This window comes from Stegostoma tigrinum, chromosome 19, assembly GCF_030684315.1.
Source record: "Stegostoma tigrinum isolate sSteTig4 chromosome 19, sSteTig4.hap1, whole genome shotgun sequence".
In the NCBI taxonomy this organism is placed as follows: domain Eukaryota; kingdom Metazoa; phylum Chordata; class Chondrichthyes; order Orectolobiformes; family Stegostomatidae; genus Stegostoma; species Stegostoma tigrinum.
The window spans coordinates 28659484-28684027 of record NC_081372.1 but is presented as its reverse complement, the minus strand read 5'-3'; the positions used below and the strand labels follow the sequence as shown (position 1 = coordinate 28684027).

General features: G+C 40.0%; 1 protein-coding gene across 1 annotated transcript in view; it reads right to left on the bottom strand.

Moving 5' to 3' along the window:
• LOC125461566 (peroxidasin homolog) overlaps positions 1-24544 on the bottom strand; it is a 183985-nt gene that overhangs the window by 76495 nt on the left and 82946 nt on the right. The window contains exon 2 of the mRNA XM_048550487.2: positions 23083-23154. Coding sequence (XP_048406444.1) covers positions 23083-23154 — 72 coding nt within the window. The remainder of the gene's footprint in view (positions 1-23082; positions 23155-24544) is intronic.

The following is a 24544-nucleotide window of genomic DNA, read 5'->3' as shown; positions in this document are numbered from 1 at the left end:
AGCAGGCCAAGCAGCATCAGAGGAGCAGGAAAGCTGACGTTTTGGGCCTAGACCATCCAGCTCTACACCTTGTTACCTCAGATTCTCCAGCATCTGCAGTTCTTACTATCTCTCCACTCAGAACTTATCCTTATTACAGCCTTGATTCAACCATGGAAAGAAAGAACTCAGATCCAGAGAGAGACTACCCTTGACATCAAGGCAGCAGTCAACCGATTGTGATTATTGGAAGCCAATTATCCCAGCCAAAGGGCATCTGCAGAGTTTGTCAGGGTATTATCTTAGGCCCAATCATCCTCAGCTGCTTCATCAAGGATTCTCCCTCCGTCATACTGGTTCAAGCATTTTTGAATTATCTGAAAGCTTGCAGACTGAATCCTGAAAAGCAATTTGAGTAGCTCAGGCATGCGTCACAGCTGGCAGGCTGTGTCAGAGTCCGGAGGGTGGACAAGTATTGTTGATTGGTCAGTTGGAAAGGAAATAGGGAAAGTTACATTATCAAGGCTGACCAAGATGAAGGGGTGCTTGGTTGATATTACCCATAACTTCAGATGATAGTGCTGAATGAACTGGCTTGGAAAGACAGATTTCATATTTTTATGTAGGCAGTGAGATTGGTGCTTGTGGTTGTGTAAGATGCATCTTTGTTTTATCAATGATTTTATTTAAATTACCTTCTCATTTGAACTAGATTTGTCTGTTAACTCATGTTTATTTTGGATTGGTTCTGGTTCGAGTGAAGTAGAAGTTCTAAAAAGTGTAACTTACTCCACTCGATCACAAAGTCTCTATAAATTTATATAGATTTTATGAAAAGGATTCTAGGGCTTGAAATCCAGAATTCTTTTGTAGCTATTCATGTTTGCTGGCTTCTGTCATGTGAATGCTAACATTACTAACAAATGTAGTTTTGAACATGCAGCTGCCTTTCAGACTGTTCTTTTTGTGGCAATGCATTTGGCCTTCAATCAACCACAGAATCAAACATAGTACACTGCTACTTCATTTCCAAAGTATAGACCACAGCATGCTGCTTACTTCCATGATAATTCAAATGAAACAGGCAGAATATCTTTTGAAGCAGTTTATGGAAATGTTTACAAAAGACAAGTCTGTGCAAAATCAAGCGCACTTCCAATAGCCCTGAACCCTTGACCTTGAAGTATTCATAGTTGAAGGTATGGTTGCTAATAAAATTTCCCAAAGAACAATAGGAAAAGCTCATTGCGTAAACCCTTTAAGCGATGATGCATGAGGGGCTGGAAATGTAGAACACCTAAACATTGTATAAAATACAACATTGTACATTGGAAATCATGGGTATTAAAAATGTACCTGAGGCACTTCAGAGGGGAATATCTTGGGAAAAGAAAAAAAGTTTAAATCTATTGCATTTCTGCAGTTTATAATTTGCAATATTTAGTGTTTGGGCTCTATATACCTGAAATAGAAAAAATGTTGCCAAGTTGAATTTTCTTGCGAATATTCAAGTTGAAATGCTTTGTGACCCATTTACAAATGTTATGAATAGAATACATTTCTGAAAGAGAATCCCAGAAAAGAGCTGGTTTAGTAGGGTACAGAGCAATGTTTAACATTTTAGCATTCTTCACAGTATTTAAAATCTGAATCAGCTTCATCCCAAGCTTTTGAGAATGATTTCTGCAAATACATTTTTAACTTAAGAGCTGTGTTCTCAGCAGCCAGACCAGTATTAAGGTGTCATTGCTGTAATTTTTGTAGAAATGTCATCCTACAAAATCCAGAGATTCTACCAATATTGTGTAAACGCATATTGTAGAAGATTTTCCAGGACTATATTGTAGAGAACCCCATATCGGAAAGAAATATATCACTTCTAATGTTGTTTCAATCACCTGCACATCTGAGCACTTCCTCTCCGGGCAGTTCCTGTTCATAAATGACCAGAGAAACAGCAAAGACAGTTCACTGGGTGGATTTAATGGATTCAGAAACTACCATAGTAAATGGTTTGCAGAATCTGCCATGATTGAATTTTAGATTAAATCTAGGATAATTTTAGATCCATTAAAATTGGGCATAACAAACTAACAGACCCTGTATATTTCACTACCACATTTCGGGATCCTCTCCCTTTTACTGGCCAACAATATTATAAATTGTTAGATTGGTAATTACCCTAACCAGTAAACAAAACTAGCATGCAACTTTACTTAAATCTTGGACTATTATAAATGATCTAATAGAGTCAACCTAGTGACAAAAACACTATCCAAAACACATTTTTAAAAGGACTTCTAATGTATGGCTTCCTTCTCGAAATAGGCTGATAATTCTAGCCCTGAGTCAAATATACAAAACTGGTAGCTTGTTGAGCATCATCTGAATTGGAGATGAAACTAGGTTTCACTGAAATCCTGCTTTGAATTATACTGACCACAATTGTACATTGGTTGGGAGCTATGCCCAAGAGACAGCTCACAACGCTTTTACTTCAAGAGAGCATGTCTAGAGAAAGAGTTAGGGTTATTCTGGGAATTCCGCTCCATATGCACTTATACAAAGGCCAAAAAGCCTCTGACTTAGAGATGACAGATGGTACTTAGTCATTTTGTTTTTCAAAACACATGGGCTTCGTTTCATTAGGCTGGGTTGTGGTGATCAGTTGGCTGGTGTCATCTACTAAAGAATGGCTGCAGCCATTCCACTTAACTTCCTCACTGCTATTATTGATCTACCCGATCGATCACAATAACCACATGGGGCATTTTAACTACCAAAGACAATGGGATACAGAATAAATATCTAATCTGAACCCAATTGACCCATCTCTAGTTTAACAGATATGGCTTGGTGTGGATTGGGCGTAGTAGTGGGATAGGGATGAAAAATAGCCAACTATTTCATGTCCAGGGGAAAGATTGGTCACTGAAATATTTTCATGAAGCCACATCTGTTAGGCTTAAATTACCATTTAAATTCAACCCTGACCAGCTAGGTTTCTTGAACCTGAAGAGTCTTGTCAGCTGACGGGAGCTGAAGTCTGTTGAGAGGAAGAGCAAAGTGTAGGTACACACTGTCCAGGAACCCAAAACTTAATCTGCTTTCCACTCTGCTTTCAAATCCCAGCATGATCACTTCCTCTGGGCTGACAAGGCATTCTGTAATACACCTTCAACCTTCAGTCATCCCACAATCTCATCCAACATAATACACACGCCCACCTCCGCCTGGGCAAAAGCCTAGTGTCCAATATGTCCCGTCTTAAAGGGAGCCAGGCCCACTAATAAGGCTGATTTCTGGGCTGGAATCCTCTTTAAATAAGAGAATTCTTGTCATTAGATCAAACTCCTACAGCATTTGGGAAAACCAGGGCTTCAGATACTTTTAACCTGAACCCTTTGTCCTACTTGGAAATCCCATCCAAGTAAATTTCAAGACATTCCCAAGCCTGTCTGCAGTTTTGAGTGATCTTGTGCCGGGACAAATGAGGATCCTGCATTTTTCACTTGCACCAGTTGAGCAGGACTTTCAGGTCCAGTATTTTTGTTAAACACAAATGTATTGTGGAGTTAAGAACAAAATGTACCTTGAATCTGTAGAAACTCAATCATAAGCTAATAAAATATCCACCACAAACTTATGAACACTGAATTCAAAGGTTTATTTTCGAACACAGACACTATATTTTTGTCCTGACAGTATTAAATAGTTCCTCAATGTTTTGCCAAATTAAGCACTTGATCAGCCAGTCCACTTTATTTGCTGTTGCTGGTGACTAATCAAATGGAGCCTTACCATCCTTTATCAGTTCAGACTTGAGAAGCGCTGGTATTTGGAATGTTAGTTGGTGCAGGTGTTGCCTGTGAGTGCCAGCTGCTGGCATCTCATGACTACAGGTACCTTCAGAATCACTTTTTACTGCTTGTAAAGACTACAACAGATTGCATGCCTACTCAAAATGGGAACAGAGCAAGTTTTGAGGTTTGGCATCTCATAGAAATATAACTGAACAAAGACACAATCAACCTGCCACATAATATGCTAGTGTTGGCAACTTATATGCAAATTTCCCTTACAAAGACACTTATGTTAAAAAATGTAGAAAACTGTTTCTTCCTAGCTTCTGTTCCCATTTTCTTTAAAAAGAATACTTCTTGTTGTAACCTTATTTTTTGCTGTAACGTTGAAAGGAAAATGACTTGTGTCTATTGTACCCCTCAGAATCTCTGGGAATCTCTGGAATTGAAAATAATAAGTTACTGCTACATTGTGGGTGAGGTGGCTAATTAGGGAAGAAAAACAACTTTAACTAATGGATGTAAAGAGTGTGCCAACAAATAGCGATGTTGGAGTTGGGGGCAAGTGAAGAGACAGCTTGAACTGAAAGGGGAATCTAATTGTCTGTTAATCCAAGACAAACGAGAAACACTAAACAAGAGGTTGTCTAGTATTTTTAAAGAATGTCATTTTCTGAAACAACTCCTTTCATGGTAAGAAATAGACACAATGGAAATGTTTGATTATTACCTAGTTTAAAAGCACTTCACTGCTACAATAGGTTTAGAGAACTGAAACTTGATTGAGGCTTTTAAAATAATAGAAGACATGTGGCAAGACCACTTGAATGAGGTAAGTTAAGAAACAACAGGAAACAGGAGTGAGCTATGTGCTCATAAAATTCGGTTAGATGTCAGGAGGCTTTTCATATTGCAGAGGATCATTGACTTCAGGTTTCACAGTTTGCACAGAGAATGCTGTAAACTATCAGAGAGTAGGATAAGCTTCTAGTTGAGAGATATCAGAAGATAGATGAAGTACCACACAACAGATCTCAGGGTCACCAAGGTCTCCTCAAATATGCAGTGTGAGTGGCAATTCTCCAAAAGTACTGAGAAAGAAACAGAAGTGACGTTCTACGTTTTGGTCGAGGCTGAGGGATTGTAGAGCTGAAGGATGTTAAGGCCCATGCAGGAACTTACGGTTCAAATATGACAATGTTGGAGGTTTCCCAAATTACTGTAATATCAGTTTACATGTCAACTGAATTAAGCTTTACAACAAAGTAAAGAACACAATCCAACTCATATCAATGTAGAAATTGTTCCACTAGTTTTAAATGTAATTACATATGATAAACCTCAGAACGTCTGAAAGTGGTACAATGTTGGCCTTCGAATTCTAAGTTTAACTTGCATGTCAAAAACATATAATACAACTTAATAGCATTTTTAAAATTTATTTCTGTAACTCATCCTTGGACATGGGCACTGCAGGCAAGGCAGGCATTCATTGATTATCCTTTGTTTCTCTGAGAAGGTGGTGGTAGACCTTTTTCTTGAACGATTGCAAATGGTTTGAGTCAACTGAGTGAACTGCTTGATCACTGCAATGAGCAGTTATGACCCAACCATGTGAGATTTAGATTTTATAGTCACTTGTACTCATGTATGGAAGTACAGGAGTACAGTAAAAAGTGTACAATGGTGTCACACATGGCACCCTGTTAGGTTCAAAGGCACCTAGGTACAAAAAAATTAGGTACAAAGTGATAAGAGAGACAAAGTTGAACATCACTCTGTTAGAATAAGTAGAAAAATACTGAAATAAGGTAATAATCAACATCAAAGTCTTTCTTAAATTAAACTAAAATGAAAGGATTTGAGTTAGGAGCTCAACAGTCTTTAATGAATCCTCCACTTATCTCACCCTCAGGAGACTGCAGTTGTCTGTTCTTAATGGAACCTCAGATACCAGGGGCTTCCCTCATTACTTGCTCTTCCCACATTGGGCTACAATGCCATTGCTGCTTCTGAAGCCGTCACCTCTCCAATCTCCCTGTTGCCTGCAGAACATGCCCCCACTGGAACACGTGCATGCCATGCCGAGACACCACCAAAAACTGCCAAGAGACCAGGCTGAGACCCACCAAGAGCTGCTCAGTCACCAGCTTGAGACATTACTGGGCTGAGACACTACCACAGGTGCCTCACTACGTTCGTGCTGAGGCTGAGAAGCAGCACCAAGAGAAATACAGAAAAAGAGTAGGAAATGGGAAATAAACAGATGGAGCAAATGAGGTCTGGCTGGTGTGTCCTACTCTGCCGCCATTTTGGATTGTTGGTGAAGGCTTGGAAATGTACGTTAATCCCATAGCAGATTTCCTTCTTACATCGATAACATATATACAGTTGGTTCTGCTACAATGTGTCAGTTGCATTCCTGCACAACACTGCATTAGGAAAATTGCGCTACAGAAACAATGACCTATGGGCAAAATTTGGGCCACGGGCAGTCCACCAAAAAGTATCGCGCAAAATCATTCAAAAATCACTGAAAAGTCTAGCACAAACTATAGCACAGTTTGAATAAAAGTTTAATTTGTATATAATAATGAAATAAAATCATTATCATCATCATCATCACTTTCAGGTGAAGTTGCGGTTGCAGGGTTAAGGCAGAAAAGAGTCAATCCAGAAATGGATGGCTGTGGTTCATTGTCTTCTGCCTGTTTCTTGAGGGTTGGCTTAAAAAAAGGCAGTTTTTGCTGCTTTGCCCTTTTTCTTCTTTCATGAAGGAGCTGTTCATAGGGTGCCAATAAGATCTTATTCCATTAACTGCTACCCTGCTGTGTTCTGCATTGTAATCATTGTCCTCTAATCATTGCAACTACTTCACAATTTCATTCAGGATAGAAGACAAAATAGAAGTGGAAAGCTCTCGTGGTGCTGCATCCTGGACTTCATCTTCATCTCCTGCTTCCACCGCCCCCTCAGCAACAAGTTGTTATTGATCAGTTGTAGAGAGGTCTTTACAGTGGGACTCAAGCAGCTCTTCAACATCCTCATTCTCCAGTACTTCAAATCCAACTTGCTTTGCATTATCAACAAAATGTTCTTTGATTCTTGGAAGATCCTCTGAAGATCAAATCCTTTAAAATCTTGAAAAAAGTCAGGGCGAAGGTTCCACCAAACTGCATGAAAGCAGTCATTATTGACATCATGCCAGGCCTCCATGATTAAATCAATTGCATTCTTGATGTTAAAGCTCTTCCAACATTGAAGAACACTGTCCTTATCCCCCTTCAGTGGCTGCATTCAGCCTCTTAAATGTACACCTTAAATAATAAGCTTTAAAAGCTGCTATTGCACCCTGGTCTATGGTTTGAAGGAGAGAGGTTGTGTTTGGGGTAGAACTAGCACTTTGATGCTTTCAGAAAGCTCACCAATGGGAGGATGGCTTGGCGCAGTATCCAGGATGAGGAGAATCTGTACCTCTCACAGAAAGAGCTTCACGACAAAGTCTGTGAAATGATCACATGATGCCGGTGTGGTGACTCTTTTGGCACTAACATTGCACATGCTCAGGACAAAGCCAAAGATCATGTGATGTTGACATGTACTCCTCCATGCACCGATGGAATCATGTTATAGCTGACTCAAGTTTGTGTTTTAGACATAGCGTTCCCCTATTCGTCAGTTGTGCTATAGCCAACTCATGTTGCCAGAACACACGTTATAGCAGAACTGACTGTACTAAGTGGATGATCGCACCAATTTGCAAGATCCATCTTTGTTGTATCTCCAACTTAACATGCAACTTATTGTAGATCACAATTGTCTGTTGATTCATGATCACATTGTATTGGTTTGGGTTTGAGAGTATGGGTGATTACCTAGGATTGAATTGCATTTGCTTTGCTTTACACTTGATGGTAAAATTTATTTTTGTAACTAAAGAAAAACAAAAGACGTTGTTACGGCTTTTAGTCTTGCAGTTATCAGAACAAATGCAAGAATGGAAAAGATTCTTGAAGAAAAATGTACTTGGTTAAATTGTGGGATCATGTCATTTGGTAAACAATCCGGTTTTCTTCTTTTTAAAAATAAAAGTTATTGGCCTTTACCAAGATCATTATAATTAAACATCTGAAAAACACTGACAGTGGCAATTTGAGGTAATCTCGATGAGTTGAGATATGTTAGCATTGCGGACCAAGTGATAATAATATCACCAATGCCCACAGCAGATAACACAACAGTGTTAAGGATTGCATGCATGTTTTCTCAACAATCATCCATCTACATTGTTTGCCCAGAGGAACAACTGCAATGGGTTGACCTTTGTTATTAAAATTTGTGAATACAAACGTTATGCATAAATTAAAAATTAACTTTAATTTTCAGATAGATAATTGTCAAAATAAGTCTTTTGCTAAGGGGAGTAAGGAAATGAATTTGATCATTGCACTTCCTCTTCTCCTGCATTATAGTGCAACCACTGGAAGTCACATAATAGTTTGACGCAGACCGTGTAGAATTTGCTCGTGTGCAAGTTATTTGATTGGAAATCTATAGTTGCCATCTTTTTCAGCAGAATACAAAGAATGCTTAGTTTCTTGATTTACCCCTAAAGCATACTAAAATTATTTCTGAGCTAAATTCTGAAGAAGTTAAGCCAACCCCCAACTCCTTCACTCTTCCATAATCTCACACAATTATAGCTAACCCTTAAAAGGGTTCTGCAAAAAGAAAATAATTATAAAGCATTTGTGTTCTAGTTAGCATGCCAGCAACAGTGCTGAAGTGTGTTCAAAAACTTGCCATGCTCCTGGCTGAGCTGTTTCAGGACAGCGATAAAATTGGCACCTACCGGACAATGTAGAAAATTGCTCAGTAATGTCTTGCACTCAAAAAGCAGGACAAATCCAACCAGCCAATTACTGCTCCATCAGCCTACCTTTGACCAATGGTTAAGTGATGGATGGCATCATCAACAATGTTATCAAGGAGCACTTGCTGAGCAATAACCTGTTCTCTGGTGTGCAGTTTGTGTCTGCCAGGCTCACTTGGCTCCCATTGTCATTACAGCCTTTGTTCAAACATTGGCAAAAAAAAAGAGCTGAATTCAAGATATTAGGTGATTGCCTTTGACATCAAGGTTGCATTTGGCAGAGTGGGCATCAAGGAGCCCAAGCAAAACTGGAGTTAAGAGAATCGAGGAAGTCTCTCTGTTCATCAGAGTCAGATCTAGCACAAATGCTTGATGGAGGTTAGTCATCTCAGCTCTAGAACATCTCTGCAGGAGTTCGTCAGGCAAATGTCATAGACCCAAACTTCATTTATGATCTTCCTGCCATCATAAGATTAGGAGTGAGAATGTTCAATGATGTTTGCACTATTTTCAGCATCATTTGAGACTCCTCAGAGATTGAACTGTTGAAGCAAGACCTGGATAATATCTAGGTTTGAACTAATAAGTTGAAAGTATCATCAGTGCCACATAAAGCCAGGCAATAATCATTTCTAACAAGACAGAATCTAGCTCTTGGCATTCAATGGTATAATCTCCCACTATTAATATTCTAGGGTTTCCTCTTGATCAGAAACTGAACTGGCCATACACATTCTGTGGCTACAAGAGCAGGACAGGGGCTAGGAATCCTGTAGTGAGTATCCAACTCACCTCCTAATTCTCCAAAGCCTGTCCACCATCTACAAGGCACTAATCAGGAGTGTGATGGAATCCTGTCCACTTGCCTGGATGAGCACAGCTCAAACACACAAGAAGCTTCACATCATCTGGGACGAAGCACCTTAATTCATTGTCGCCACAGCCACAAACATTCACTCTCTCCACCAGTGACACTCAGTCGTAGCAGCATGTACCATCTACAAGATGCACTGCAGAAATTCACCAAATCTCTTTAGATAGCACAACAACATTGCCATCTAGAAGAACAAGTTCATCAGATACATGGGAACATCAAACCGTGCAGGTTCCTCTTCAAGCCGCTCATGACCTTGACTTCAAAGAATATTGCTGTTCTTTCAACGTTATGGAATCAAAATCCTTGAAATCCCTCCCTAACAACATTGTGGGTGTCCATGCACCAGACACTTTGCAACAGTTGAAGAATGCTGTTGCCTTTACCTTCTCAATAGCAATTGAGAATAGGCAATTAATACTGGCCTGGTCAGCAAAATGTATATTCCCTAATCAAATTAAAGAAGTTTGCTTTTTTTTAAAACTGTTGATCACTAAACTTTTAGCTAACCTTTATAATATCTTGACAGTCATTTTCATCATTACCTTTGCTGCAAAGAAGTTACTTTCTGTATTCATAGATAGCTTTTAGAGCTAGGAAAGGCTTCTTTGACCATATCTTCACCAGACCCCACCAACCTTGCAAGGATATATAACTTATCATGTCAACTAAGAGCTGCATTCAAACATTACAGCAAGCGCTCAGCACTGCACTGTTGGGATCAGATATTCATGTTCGGGAATGGAATTTGAATCCATGCAAGTTGTTATCTCTGAGATAACTGTTTTTTGAATATAGTCAAGCTAAAGCTAAAGTCTTCCATAATTCTTGATCCAATTAATATTGTATTAACTCAGGATTTGAAGCAAGAAGGCCACTCTCTTTATCATGGCTGAGATGTGAAGGTATGGGGCTAAATATCAATACACAGAAGTATCACATATTCTTACGAAAGGTGACCAGTTTTCTCAAATAAAATATGGATCTTTAAAAAAAGTATAATTGATGGTTGAAATGAAATCAGGTGATCATACCACAGATCTTTTAAAAAAAATTGATACTAATAGTACCACTGCTTTCTACTAATCTTTATAGAATTATGAAATCTGGGTAAAAATCCCAATCCGAGCAAAGTATTACATTTTTCCCCACTTGATGTTTAAAAAGAATGTTAGCGCAAATTTCCTCATGGCCTGAAGAGGTATAATAAACCAATAACATCTCACCAGATTGGTAACTCACCTGCTCTGGGTCTACTAATAAATTCTACAAATAAAACATCCCAACTATGGTTCTTAACACAGACTTGACCTCAACATGACTTCCACCTAGATAATAAAGTGTGAAGCTGGATGAACACAGCAGGCCAAGCAGCATCTCAGGAGCACAAAGGCTGATGTTTCGGGCCTAGACCCTTCATCAGAGCTCTCTGATGTAGGGTCTAGGCCCGAAACATCAGCTTTTGTGCTCCTGAGATGCTGCTTGGCCTGCTGTGTTCATCCAGCTTCACACTTTATTATCTTGGATTCTCCACCATCTGCAGTTCCCATTATCTAAGACTTCCACCTAAATCATTTTGCCACGCAAAACTAATCTGAATTCCAGAGCAAAAAAGAAACATGAATTATTAATTTCTCCTCAAATTTCATGTTACCTCTCAAAGAAAAATTCCCAAACACACAAATATAGGACAGGGAGGAATTTGAAAACAAGAATGAGAATTTTAAAAATCGATTACCATTGTCCATTGTACGTTTATTCATGGTTCTAGTTTATTCTCTTACATCAGTGAAATATTTTTAAAATGAAGATTCAATGCTCATTATATGAGGACACTTCAATGGCGGCAATGACTTCCACTCTATTTTTTCTCCCAATAATTATCACTTACTTTCAATGTTAACCAACACCATCTTATCTCAGTTTGTCAAATGCCTCACCTGACAATATGTCAGTGTGATTTATTCAAAGGCTGTTTTGCCTTCAGGTCTGAGTTGGTAATTCTGTCCAGAGAAGTTAACATTTCATTAGGCCCTGGGTAGCTCTTCTTTCCACAGGCAATGATAGCTGATATCAGTTTATAATCATTTAAACTATTAAGAGATTCACAGGGGTGTATTATACCTCATTATATATACCCTTTGCAATTTCATCTAGTGTCAAGTGACTACACTGACTTATTTATTCTAAAACATTAGAAGATACCTCCCTATATATTAATGAAATTTACTGCTCCTCCCATCTGCTTAAAGCAGTAATAACAGAGACAGCAAGTCCCAGAAGTGAAACATGTACTGAGCCTTGGAAAGCTATTCTTCAAATCCAGTCACACTGTGCAACAGCTTGTTTGCCTAGATTTCCCCAAGCTAAAGGACATGTACAAATGTACTAGAGCCAGCTGGAAAAGTTTGACAGCCATTAATATATAAAATATATATTGACATTTATATTTTTCAAATCAATAAACTATGATAGATTGCCTAACCTGGGCGTGATGCACAGGCAGCACACAACTTTCAAACCCATGATTATTAGGAGTACAAGGAGAGCAGACATATGGGAACACCATCGCCTGCAAGATGCCCTTTCAGCCGCTCAACATCCTGACTTAGACATATAATCGCTGTTTCTCCAGTGTTGTTGTCCAAATGCGAGGAAATCTTTCCCCATTTGCATTGTGGGTCTACCCACAGCACATGAACTGCAGTATCTCAAGAAGGCAGCTCATCACTACCTTCTCAAGGGCTGCCAGATATGGCAATAAATGCTGGCCCTGCCAACAACACCCACATCCGAAGAGTGAATTGAAAATTGTTCACATCTGATAAAGTTTTGAATTTTCTTAAGCTGAGCAGGTATGTTATTATAAATTGTGCAGAAACTATGGAAAAGCGTCCAGAAAATTTCCCATCAACAGAATAGACAATAAGCCTAGGAGTGAGAGATTAGAGCCAGATACTCTTGGTATTACATAGACTGTGGAATAAAAGGCAGTAAACTGGTGATAAGCTCCTGGAGCAACCTAATATGTTGCTGGAATCAAACAAACAGAAATATCTGATCTCAGAAGCTAAGCAGACTCAAGCCGAGTTCAGAAGGGGGCTCTGAAATAAATAGGGAGAGAGGGGGCGTGGATAGAAGATGGATAGAGGAGGCAGAGGTGGCAGAAAAATTGTTCAATGTCCAAACGTGACCAGTATTTGTTGAGGCAGGTACTAAGAAAGGTGATGTGGCTGTAGTGCCTGGTTTGCTTTAGGGCGTGGTTGAGCAGTTTCAAGGCCAAAGAGATTACAAGAGAGTTGCAGTGGGAGAGAGATCCACTGAGGCTTTTCAGGAGGGAGGAGGGTAACTTCTTCAAGGTAGGCATCCTCAGAAGAGGCTTCTCAGTGGGGTTAAAATTGTTTTAGAGATAGTAGGAACTGCAGATGCTGGAGAATCTGAGATAACAAGGTGTAGAGCTGGATGTACACAGCAGGCCAAGCAGTATCATAGGAGCAGGAAAGTTGATGTTTTGGGCCTAGACTCTTCTTCAGAAATGGGAGAGGGAAGGGGGTTCTGAAATAAATAGAGAAAGAGGGGGAGGCAGATAGAAGATGGATAGAGGAGGTGGAGGCGGTGGAAAAAAACCTGAAGAAGGGTCTAGGCCCAAAACATCAGCTTTCCTGCTCCTGTGATGCTATTTGGCCTGCTGTGTTCATCCAGCTCTACACATTGTTATCTTAAGCCTGGTTAGTACTTGGATAGGATGCCTGGGAATGCCAGGTTGGAGCTGTTCTTGTGGTGTGGTAGTAGTATTTGAGCCAGGAGACTGATGTTCAAGTCCCACTTGTTCCAAAAGTGTGTGATAACATCTCTCACCAAGTTGGTTAGAAAATAGATCAATCAGACAGAAGGGACTTTAGTTGTAGGGATGCCTTATTTCCCTCAAAAATATATTCAATTCTTAAAAGTTCTACAGTTTGTGACATTCAGAACAGTTTCGTCTAGTTCTATACACGTGCCTCATGACAGCTGCCATTGCAGTTTATATTTGCAACATGTACTTGCTTTTCACATCAAACATTCTCTGGTACATAGAAACCAGAGCTTTATATGGTCTCTAACCCTTTGGCTTTAAACAATAACCTACGGCAGGAAATAGCGAAAGGCTGCTGTTACTCCCTTAAATTCTGTGACAAATTTGCTTCTGTCCTAGTGAATGTTACTACTGCCATTTTAAATAGGTTTTAACATAATTGAATTTCCAGGGTATGAGATGGGGTGGAGGTAAAATCCTCTCTGGGGTTAGGACAGTAAAACATAAAAACAAAATGTCAACGAAATCTACTAGCTTGACAATTTTTACCGGAAGAGCCTGTTTATTAAGAAGGTGGCATCAGCACACAGTGTGGCACAAATTTTATTTATAGATTTGCACCGATTTTCCATCCTATTCAGTTATAAATGGCCCATGGCAGCAGTACGCATGACAACCTCAAAACCAGTAAATGGACTGACAATATCAGAAAATTGTGAGCAACTCAAAACAGTCACAATCATATGCATATGGCATTTTTATACACAGAACATGCAATTGAGCATGGATCTATCATAAATCTACACTGCACTTCATGTCTTACTTACTCATGGGATGTGAGGCCAGCATTCATTACCTAACACTAATTTCCCTCAAGAAGGTGGTAGCGAGCTGCCTTCTTAAACTGCGACAGTAAACGGAATATAGTCATATCCACAGGACTGTCAAAGGAAGGGAGTCACAGGCTCTTGGCCACCAAATGATCGAACAGTTTACTCCCAACTCAGAACAGTGTGTGACTTGCAGGTCCCTGCACATTCACTGAAGGACTAAACATTTTCCATCATTTGTAGAGCAGACAACAGTATCTGCAATTCATTGCAGCCTTCCTTTTGACCCGAGCAACATCCTTCCATTACGTTCATGCAGATGGTTTACCATTACATGCCCCAGCCCACAAACCCTCCTATTCCTCTTTTGTCACTCTGTGCCCTCTGCCTTCAATTCAGTCTGGCTTTCATCACTGGTTTGCGCTCTAATTCCCCTCGTAGGATCACTCCTAGTCCTCTGCTCCATTCAGCCGTATTCCTGTATTCAGTTTCCTGAATTAACAGGCAGAGTGGAAAAGTGGCAAGTTATGCTGAAGGGGTAGCTGCAGGAGTGCGGAGGGTGGGCCTTGAGCATGACTAACTTTGGTCAGCAAATGCAGGCAACTTGAAAATCCAAACTGTATGAAACACAGGAAATTAAGGATGGCTGTAGTTCAAATGGGCTCCTTTTGAAATTGACTGGAAATCATCTGAATACATCTTTGTCATAAAGAAGAATTACCGGGTTGCCTGATCTGTCAGAAAAGATCGGGACACTGATTAACTAAATAGGGGCATGCATGCCACCAAATGTTGATCTGGAAAGCAAAGGGGAAGGAATGAAGGACCATAGTGGACAAAATTTCAAAGGTTGTAAAGGAATTAAAAAACAATGACTGAGGAGGGTTTTCAGGTATTTCAATCAAGTCTAATTTTCAAAATGCATTAAGAACAGTATCTCTGATGAAGGGTCTAGGACCGAAACATCAGTTTTTGTGCTCCTGAGATGCTACTTGGCCTGCTGTGTGTTCATCCAGCTTCACACTTTGTTATCTTGGATTCTCCAGCATCTGCAGTTCCCATTATTTCTGAGTACCTCAAACCCAGTCCCCTAAAAGTGGCCGTGTCTAAAAACTGGGCGTTAGATCTTCCTTAATTGAGTAATATTGAAAAAAACTGAACTTGGCAATTTGGCCACATGTTGCATTGGCGTGTTGTAGCTCCAAGCTAAATAAAAGGTTTACATGCCTCTCTATCCTACATGGTTTCACCTGATCTGTCCATGCTCTAAACTATCCAAACCAAAATCTGGAATATCCAAAATATATAAACAGTTAATGGCAACATCCTTAACAGCATTGCTATACAGAGGGATCTTGGGGTCCTAGTCCTGAGCTCCCTGAAGGTGGCCACACAAGTAGATAGGGTGGTAAGGAAGGTGTATTGCATGCTTGCCTTTACTGGTTGGGGCAGTGAGTGCAAGAGTCAGGAAGTGATGTTGCAGCTTTATAAGACTTTGGTTGGGCCACACTTAGAGCACCGTGTTCAATTCTGGTGACCATACCACAGTAAGGATGTGGAGGCTTTGGCAAGGGCGCAGAAGATATTTACCAGGTAGCTGCCTGGATTGGAAAGTATGAGCTATAAAGAAGAGGCTGGACAAACAAAGGTTGTTTTCTGTGGAGCGGCGAAGGCCAAGGGGAGACATTAAAGAAGATTGTAAAATTATAAGAAGCATAGAAGGGGTTGACAGTCATAATCTTTTTCCCAGAGTTGAAATTGATTGGTTTGATTTATAGTCACACTTACATAAGTACAGTGAAAAACTTTGTGAACATTATAGGCAGAACATACTAAGCAAGGACATATGGATCATAACGGGAGAAGTAACTTGGACAGAGTGAGGCATACAGGATGTGTGCAAGGCAAGAATAACATTAACAAAATCAACATTATTTGAAGTTAGAGAGTCCATTCATCAGTCTAATAATGGCAGGGAAGAAAGTCTAGAGGGCATGAAGTTAAGGTGATAGAGGGAAAGTTCAAAGGAGATGCGAGAAGCAAGTGTTTATTTACAGAATGTGGAACGTACTGCCAGGGATAGTGGTGGAGGCAGATACAATAGAAGCATTTAAGGTACTCCTAGATAAGCGCACAAATAAGCAAGGAATGAAGTGATATGGACCATCAACAGGCAGAAGGGTTTAGATTAATTTGCCATCATGTTCAGCACAATATTGTGGGTCAAAGGGCCTGTTCCTGCGCTGTACTGACCTATGTTTTATCATACAGCCTTCAGCCCTAAGATGCTAGTTTTGATAGACCATATATGTATTATATACTTTTAAATCTGCTCAGCTTTTTAACAACAAAGCTGCCACAGATAAACAGTTGGCTATTGTTGTTAATAGGAAACATTCAACATACATTAGTAGAAACCTTATCTGACTTAAGACATAAAAGTTAATTACTTAAGTAATGTAATGAACAAAAGAACATTAACGATGAGCCCACTGTCACTGTTTTGACATTTGGGCCTGATATCTGTCAAAAATAAAAATCACATTGGAACATTTGCTGAGGCAGTCAGTGCTTTACTCTGATACAGTTTATTTAAAGCAGTCATCAATTATGTTTATGATTTAACAGGAACCACAAATTGTATCATTACTTAGTTGCTCTTCAGACTGACACAGATTTGCATCTCTTCACCACTGCTTTTGTGACTGTGATGCTCTGAGACTAGTTTGACACACTGGCTTCCATTAAAATGAACAAAGTCTTGTTGGAATGTGAGCTAACTGCCATCTTTATTCTGTACATGGCCGAATGGATAATGGGGAAAGAGAAAGCAAGGCATTAGTCTCCATGAGAGATTAAAGCAAAACTATTAATATACTTTATATTTTCCAAAAGAAAAGAATAAGTACCTGTTTTGTAAAAAATAAATCTCAGAGAAATTCAATTAATAGAAATCTCTGGAAAATATCCTTCTGTTTTTAAATTCAAGATGCCAACAGCAAAATTCTAGGCTTGATTAATGTGAAGAGACCATAAAGTGAGTAATTAATAGAACTGGATTGTTGTAGAGAATGGGAAAGCAAAACAAAAACAAAATCCCTGCAGATGGCACATGACGGCTAAAGTTCCATAACACATGCAGCATTTTTTTCAGAATATGTTGTGAAATCACATCCCAGTGAGATCAACTCACATTAAAGCCATAATTTGCAACCTTTCGGAGGCCTCTATATTAATATTTCATTACTCAATAAGCAACAACTGCCTTCCTGCAGATCCAGCATACAAATTGAAACTTTAACACCACATATTTCAAAAAGCATCAGGGAATTTATTACCCCAGTGGCTTAGACATTGGCCTCTCACCTCTATTACCTGAGACAAAATCTTGCTCAGATTTATTTATCTGTCAAATGCAAATCGCTAAAATTTTACTAACACTTTGCACCCCAACCTCAAATTCACCTGGGCCATCGCTGATACCTCTCTCTCATTCCTGGACCTCTCTATCTTCATCTCTGGTAACTGCCTCAACACCAACATCTATGTCAAGCCCACCTGACTCCCATAGCTACCTCGACTATACCTCCTCTCACCCACCTTCCTGCAAGAATGTGATCCCATATGCCCAATTCCTCCTCCTCTGTTGCATGTGCTCCCAAGATGGGGCGTTCCACTCCTGAACATCCCAGATGTCCTCTTATTTCAAGGACCGCAACATCCCCCATCAGTGGTCAAAAATGCTCTCGACTGCATCTCTTGCACTTCCCACACCTCTGCTCTCACATCCCCTCCCCGCAACAAAAACAAAAACAGAATCCCCCTTGTCCTCACGTATCACCCCACTAACCTCCGGATTTAACATATTATTTTCCACCACTTCCACCACCTGTAATCTAACCCCACACCCAAAGATAATTTTCCCTCCCCACCCCATCTGTCTCCGTAGGGACTGCTGTCTCCGGAACTCCCTCGTCCACTCCACACTCCCTATTAACTTCACCAGCCCCGGCACCTTATCCATCAACCGCAGAAAGTGCTACACCTGCCCCTACCCCTCCCACATCACCTCCATCTAAGCACCCAAAAAAACCTTCCACATCAGACAGAGGTTCACCTGCACATCCTCCAATGTGGTCTATTGCATCCACTGCTCCTGATGTGGCTTCCTCTACATCGGTGAGACCAAGTGGAGGTTCAGAGATCGCTTTGTAGAGCACCTGCGCTCTGTTTGCAACAAATGACAACACCTTCCAGTCACAAACTACTTCAACTCCCCATCCCACTCCTTGGGCGACATGTCCATACTTGGCCTCCTCCGGCGTCACAATTATGCCACCCAGAAACTGGAGGAACAGCACCTCACATTCCGCTTTGGGACCCTACAGCCTGATAGTCTCAATGTAGACTTTACCAGTTTCAAATTATTCCCACCCACCCCCGACCTCATCCCATGACCAGCTCTCTCTCTCATCCCCATCTCTGACATAAACTGTCTGTCTTCTCTCCCACCTATCCACTCCTCCCACCTCACTGACCATCCCACCACTGCCTACCTGCACTCACCTATCACCATCCCACCCATCTACCCCAGCCCAACCCCTCCTCTCTCTATTTATTTCCAAGCTCCCTTACCCCCTCCCCCATTTCTGAAGAAGGTTCCCGACCCGAAACATCAACTTTCCTGCTCCTGTGATGCTGCCTGACCTGCTGTATTCATCCAGTTCTACACCGTATTATCCCTAAAACCAGGTGATAGCCTTTTAATTGACAGGGTTCACAGTAATTAGTCTGCAGAAGGGATTGTCCTCAGTTACATTTTTATGTCTCTCCACAAGTGCACAAGGGGTTTGTACTGAAACACTGTGATGGATATGGCCTATCTTGAAACAGGATCACTCTCACCATTTTAGCTCAAAGCCTGTAAGATGACATGTACCACAAGGAACTGGTTAGTGATTTCTAATGTTTCCTATTCTTTGATCCAAAGGCCAGCTGGTTGATGTTTCTTAGGAAGGTTGCTCCGTATGGAGTGCTGGGCTGGAAGGCAGTAGCGTTCAATTGATTTGGTCCGTCAGCAAGGGACCCATTGTGAAACCAGCCTGGGTCAGCTTGACCTAGTCAACAGCATTTCTTAGCAGTATGTTAGGCCAACTGACTAACACAAGCAAATCACCAACAAATCTCACTCTGGCTAAAGCTTCCAAGCCTGTTTAAGTTCTCACAAATGCAGACATTTGAATCTGAATACAGCCTCTCACTGACACTCACCATAGAGATTTGCTGCCTCTGATTCTCAGTTCAAGCTTCCTCTCAGATTTTCTTTTTATTCATTTGTGGGATGTGGGTGTCGCTGGCTGGCTAGTATTTATTGCCCATCCCTAGTTGCCCTTGAGAAGGTGGCAGTGAGCTGCCTTCTTGAATCACGACAGTCCACCTGCTGTTCACCCACAATGCCATTCAGGAGGGAATTCAAGGATTATGGCCCAAAAGGTTCTGATAGACAGTGAAGTTCAGTGCTATTTTAGGAAAAACCCGATAATACAACCCTATATCACCTCCCTACAGGCTGACTCAGAAGTTCATCACATTAGCAACATGAATCATAAGGGTCGTGCAGTCAGGTAAAAATGCTGTTGGCAATCCCTTGCACTCTCAAATGTCATGTTATCTTGAAACTAAACAAATGGATTAAATCCTAACAGTCTACAAAACCTGACATTCCTAAGATGTTTGTGAAACTTTGGAGAGGAACAGTCATCACACTCTCAGCACAGTTACCTTAGTTGTTGTGAAAGGTTTTATAGGCATGAAAACCTTCCGCCCAGTCAAACAACTTGGGCACCCTTTAATCTTGAATACTCAAGCCAAAGCTTGCTGTCATCAGAATTCAGAACAGGTCACATATATAGACATGGAGATAGCAAGAACTGCAAATGCTGGAGTCAGAGATAACACAGTGTGGAACTGGAGGAACACAGCAGGCCAGGCAGCATCAGAGGTGTAGGAAAGTTGGCATTTCAGGTTGGGACTTTCTGAAGAAGGGTCCTGACCCAAAACGCCAACTTTCCTACTCCTCTGACGCTGACTGGCCTGCTATGTTCTTCCAGCAGCACACTGTGTTGTCCCACATATATAGACACCATGTTAATCCTCTATTCTAGTTTAAATTAAAGACAGTTCTAAAACACAACTAACTTCTATCTCCCCACAATTGCAACAGGTCATCCATCTTTGACAAGTTAACATTTAAAGGTTCAAAATTAAAAGGCATAGCCACCACAGCAACTTTGCTGATACATGGAATAAGCGAATGACCTTATGAGGAAAGGCTAGACAAACTAGATCAGTATTGTCGGGAGCTTAGAAGAGTCAGCTGTGACTTAGGTGAAACATACAAGATCCTGAGGGAACTTGACCACGTGGATTTAAAGAGGATATTTCCTTTTGCAGGAGAATCTAGGTCATAGTTTAAAAATAAAGGGGCCATCCTTTTAAGAGAGAAAGGAAGATGAAAAAATCCCCTCACAAGGTTGTCTCTCGTTGGAATTCGCGTTCTCAAAAGGCAGTAGATCTAGAATCTTCTTAGTATTTTTCAAGGCAGAGACAGATTCTTGATTTCTAAGTGGATGGAAATACGCAGGAATGTAGGATTCAGGTTAAAATAAGATAGATAGTAGAGCAGACTCAAATGGCTGAGTGGCCTACTCTTATTTGTACATTCTTTAAAGAACGTACTTGCCTGTGTATTTGGAAATGCCATTTATATCAAATCATATTTAACCCGAACGTAAAATTAATGTCTACAATACATAGATTTTCTGTTTTCAGCAGAATTGTCTGTGTGTTAAAGAGGTTGACTCATCAAGTTTATGTAAGATAATGCCAGGCCATTTCCTTTTTAAAACAAGAATTCCCCTCTGTTTTGGAGCCCTACTGTATAACAAAACAAAGAATGTTGAGAGATTTGAGTGCATGAACCAACATCCAACTGCTTCTGATGAATTTGGCACACTAGAAGAAGGCAACTGAACTGTCAATTAAACATAAATCAAAACATTGAATTTTCTTCCAGCAAAATAAAATCCTAAGGAAATTTAAAACATAGCAATATGCAAACATGTAGCCATTCTACACTAAAAGAGATTGGAGGCCTTAGCAATATTAAAAATGCTGAAGTGGACAAACAAAATTGAAAATTGTTGAATATGTTTGCCCTAATAAAAACCATAAATGACATCTTCGAGGCTGTGTCTGTAGTATACCATCCTTCCTTATTTTCTCTACCACCTAGCCTGAGACACAGTTAACCTTCTATCGCCCTCCAAATGTTCTCCCTTGCTGTCCAGCTGCATTGGATTCGAGGGGTGAAAAACTAAAATCAAGGTATGACGATAATATGATTTGCAACAATGATGCCATCCGAAACAGAGCTGGATTATGTTCTTTAGGTGAGGGAAAATAAATTAATTGTGGCCTACAACTAATACTACTTGGTGATCACCACATGATGAATTGCTGTAGTTTGTTTCTGACAGCCAAGAGGGAGAGTACATTCATAAATTTACTCTTCCCGTTTGAATTTTAATAATGGTTTTTAAAAGCTGGTTTATCAGGTCTATCTGTTCACCCTTGTCAAATTATGAAAATTATCAAAAACGTTTAACTCTATGGATTGATTTAAAAATGAGTATTGTAAGTAACTAAATGGCTAAAGACACACTAATTGTAGAAGATGTATTACCATGGAGTCTGGATGGCAGGATTAGTTACCTTCATCCATCACAGTGGCTCAATGGTTGGCACTACAACCTCACAGCGTCAGGGAGCCGGGTTCAATTCCAGTCTCGGGTGATTCTCTGTATGTTCTCCCTGTGTCTGCATGGGTTTCCTTCAGGTGCTGTGGTTTCCTCCCCCAGCCTAAAGATGTGCAGGTTAGGTGGATTAGCCATGGGAAATGCAGGGTTACTGTGCTTTCGTGTGTCAATGTGGACTTGATGGCCTGAATTGCCTGCTTCCACAGGGTAGAGATTCTATGATCCAAGTCCTTGAATGTGACACTGGTATGACATGAGATTATGGAGGCACAGGGGGTACTTTTGCAAGCTTCCGACTGCCTTAAGATGAAAGGCCAAAGAAGAAAACAAAATGGAGAACAAGAGATATCTCAGACCATAACAAACAAATAATGGTCCTAAATGAATATGCAGTTAGTGACATTGTTTGAACAGTCCAACAGTGAGCACACATAACTGTGAGGAAGAATGAAGGAACAGGAACAGTTGGCTGCTTGTATTCCCAGGAAACTTAATCAATCAACTCCTAGTCAGTACAAGATAGTACCCATTCATCTGGAAATGCAAACATTTGATTTGATAAACAGCAACAACATTCTTTGCAAAATGTGCTTTAAGAAAGATTCTTTGCAAAATTGCCAATGATAATGTTTTCTAAGAAGCTGCAACAGAACATAACCTGACATTTCACATGATACAGTTTAGGATTCTCTAGGTCAATTGCTATCTGCAGCAATGTGAACTTCAAAAAGGTCACGGAGATATTAACTGCTACATCCATGGAGCCGGCTAACTCAAATCAAATTCACTAGTTGTTAAGAAAAACTTTTGAGAAAGGAACAGCATTTACAAGCCTATTAACATTTCAAAGCTGCTAGTCTTACCGCCATCTGGACAACTGCTACTAATAAGTGGTACTCCCTCACCAGCGAGGAGAGAATCCAAACTCTGCCAGAACATTAAATGTCACACTATGATTTTGCCTTGACCACATATTGGAACCAATCCTAAGTACACAAAGCACTCAGATGGTTTAATTGTCAACTTAAGTTCCCATGTTACAAAATCTAACGTTAGCCTACATGGAGAGAATAAGTGTGTTCTGGAAAACAAAGCATTTCTTAAACTTACAAAGTGTTCAGATTCCTCAGTCTCTTGAAGGCTGTTGGGCGAATTTCTTTAATACGATTGAACCGTAGATCCCTGCAATAAATGAAAAACATACTTTGTTTACTTTAAACAAATGAAGAAGTGTTTTTTTTAAATCGAAAAGAACAGCGCATGCTGTAAATCAGGAACAAAAACAGAAGTTGTTGGAAAAGCTCAGCAGGTCTGGCAGCATCGGTGAAGAAAAATATCAGAGTTTACACTTTGGGTATGGTGACCCTTCCTCATTCACTAAAATTCCACCACATTTTGGCCATTGACAAAATATTAGGAAAAGCACAAGGTACTAGAGCCAACAGTAGGTAATTAGCTGAGAGACAAGAAGAAGGCAAAAACTATCTTATGATTAGTAAGACATGACAAGTCGCATTTTCTGGAATCTGTTCAGAATCTTCACAATAGATATTAATCTTGGATGAATGAATTTAGAATCCTGCATCCAAATCTTTTTTTTAAGATCTCTCATATGACATGGGCATTTCTGGTTAGGCCAGCATTTATTGCCCATCCCTAATTGCCCACACATTGCTGTGTGCCTGGAGTCACATGTAAGCTAGACGAGGTAAGGATGGCAGTTTCCTTCCCTAAAGGGCATTGGCGAACTAATTGGGCTTTTCCAACAATTGGCAACAGTCCCATGGTCATCACTAGACCCTTAATTCCAGATTCTTTATTGAATTCAAATTCCACCATCTGCCATGGCAGAATTTGAACTCGGGTCCCCAGAACATTAACTGGTCTTCTAGGTTAATAGTCCAGCAATAATAACAGTAGGCATTGCCTCCCATGCTTCTTCAAATTAGTGCCATTATTTCACTTAAAGACAACATGTCTGACAGGACAGCACTCCTTCAGTAACATAATAGAGTATCAGCCTTAATTTGTGTGTTTAGGTGTTGAAGTGTGACTTCAACCTATAATCTTACTATTTAGAGGCAAGACACTTTCCAATTCAACCGCAGCAGTCAGCAGCTTTACAATTAATCTAAATTTTGTCTCAGTTATAAAAATAGTAATTTCAATACCAACATTACCTAATAGGCTGTTTTACATTAATTTCACCTTTCCAGAAGAGGTCAATTAACTTTCAAGTTGGCCAAATGACTCACCAATGTGGGGTGCAGAAATCAATGAAATAGAAAAACCACAGATTTTGAAAGGTCACTTTGTCTTTGTCATATGTCTGTAGGTTATTACTGACTACATGGATGATGCATAAATATATTTAAAATGGATGTGTTCATAACTTAGTTATGCATAGCAAATGGAATAATGAACTGTGTACATGTTCCTCAACATTGCTCAGGGATATAGTAACTACTATATTTTTTCTTCTCTTCTATTCAAAATCTTCATTTAAAAAAAATCCACTTTTTTGTACCATACAATGTTGGGTGTCAAATACTAATCTACATTCTCTTGGGCT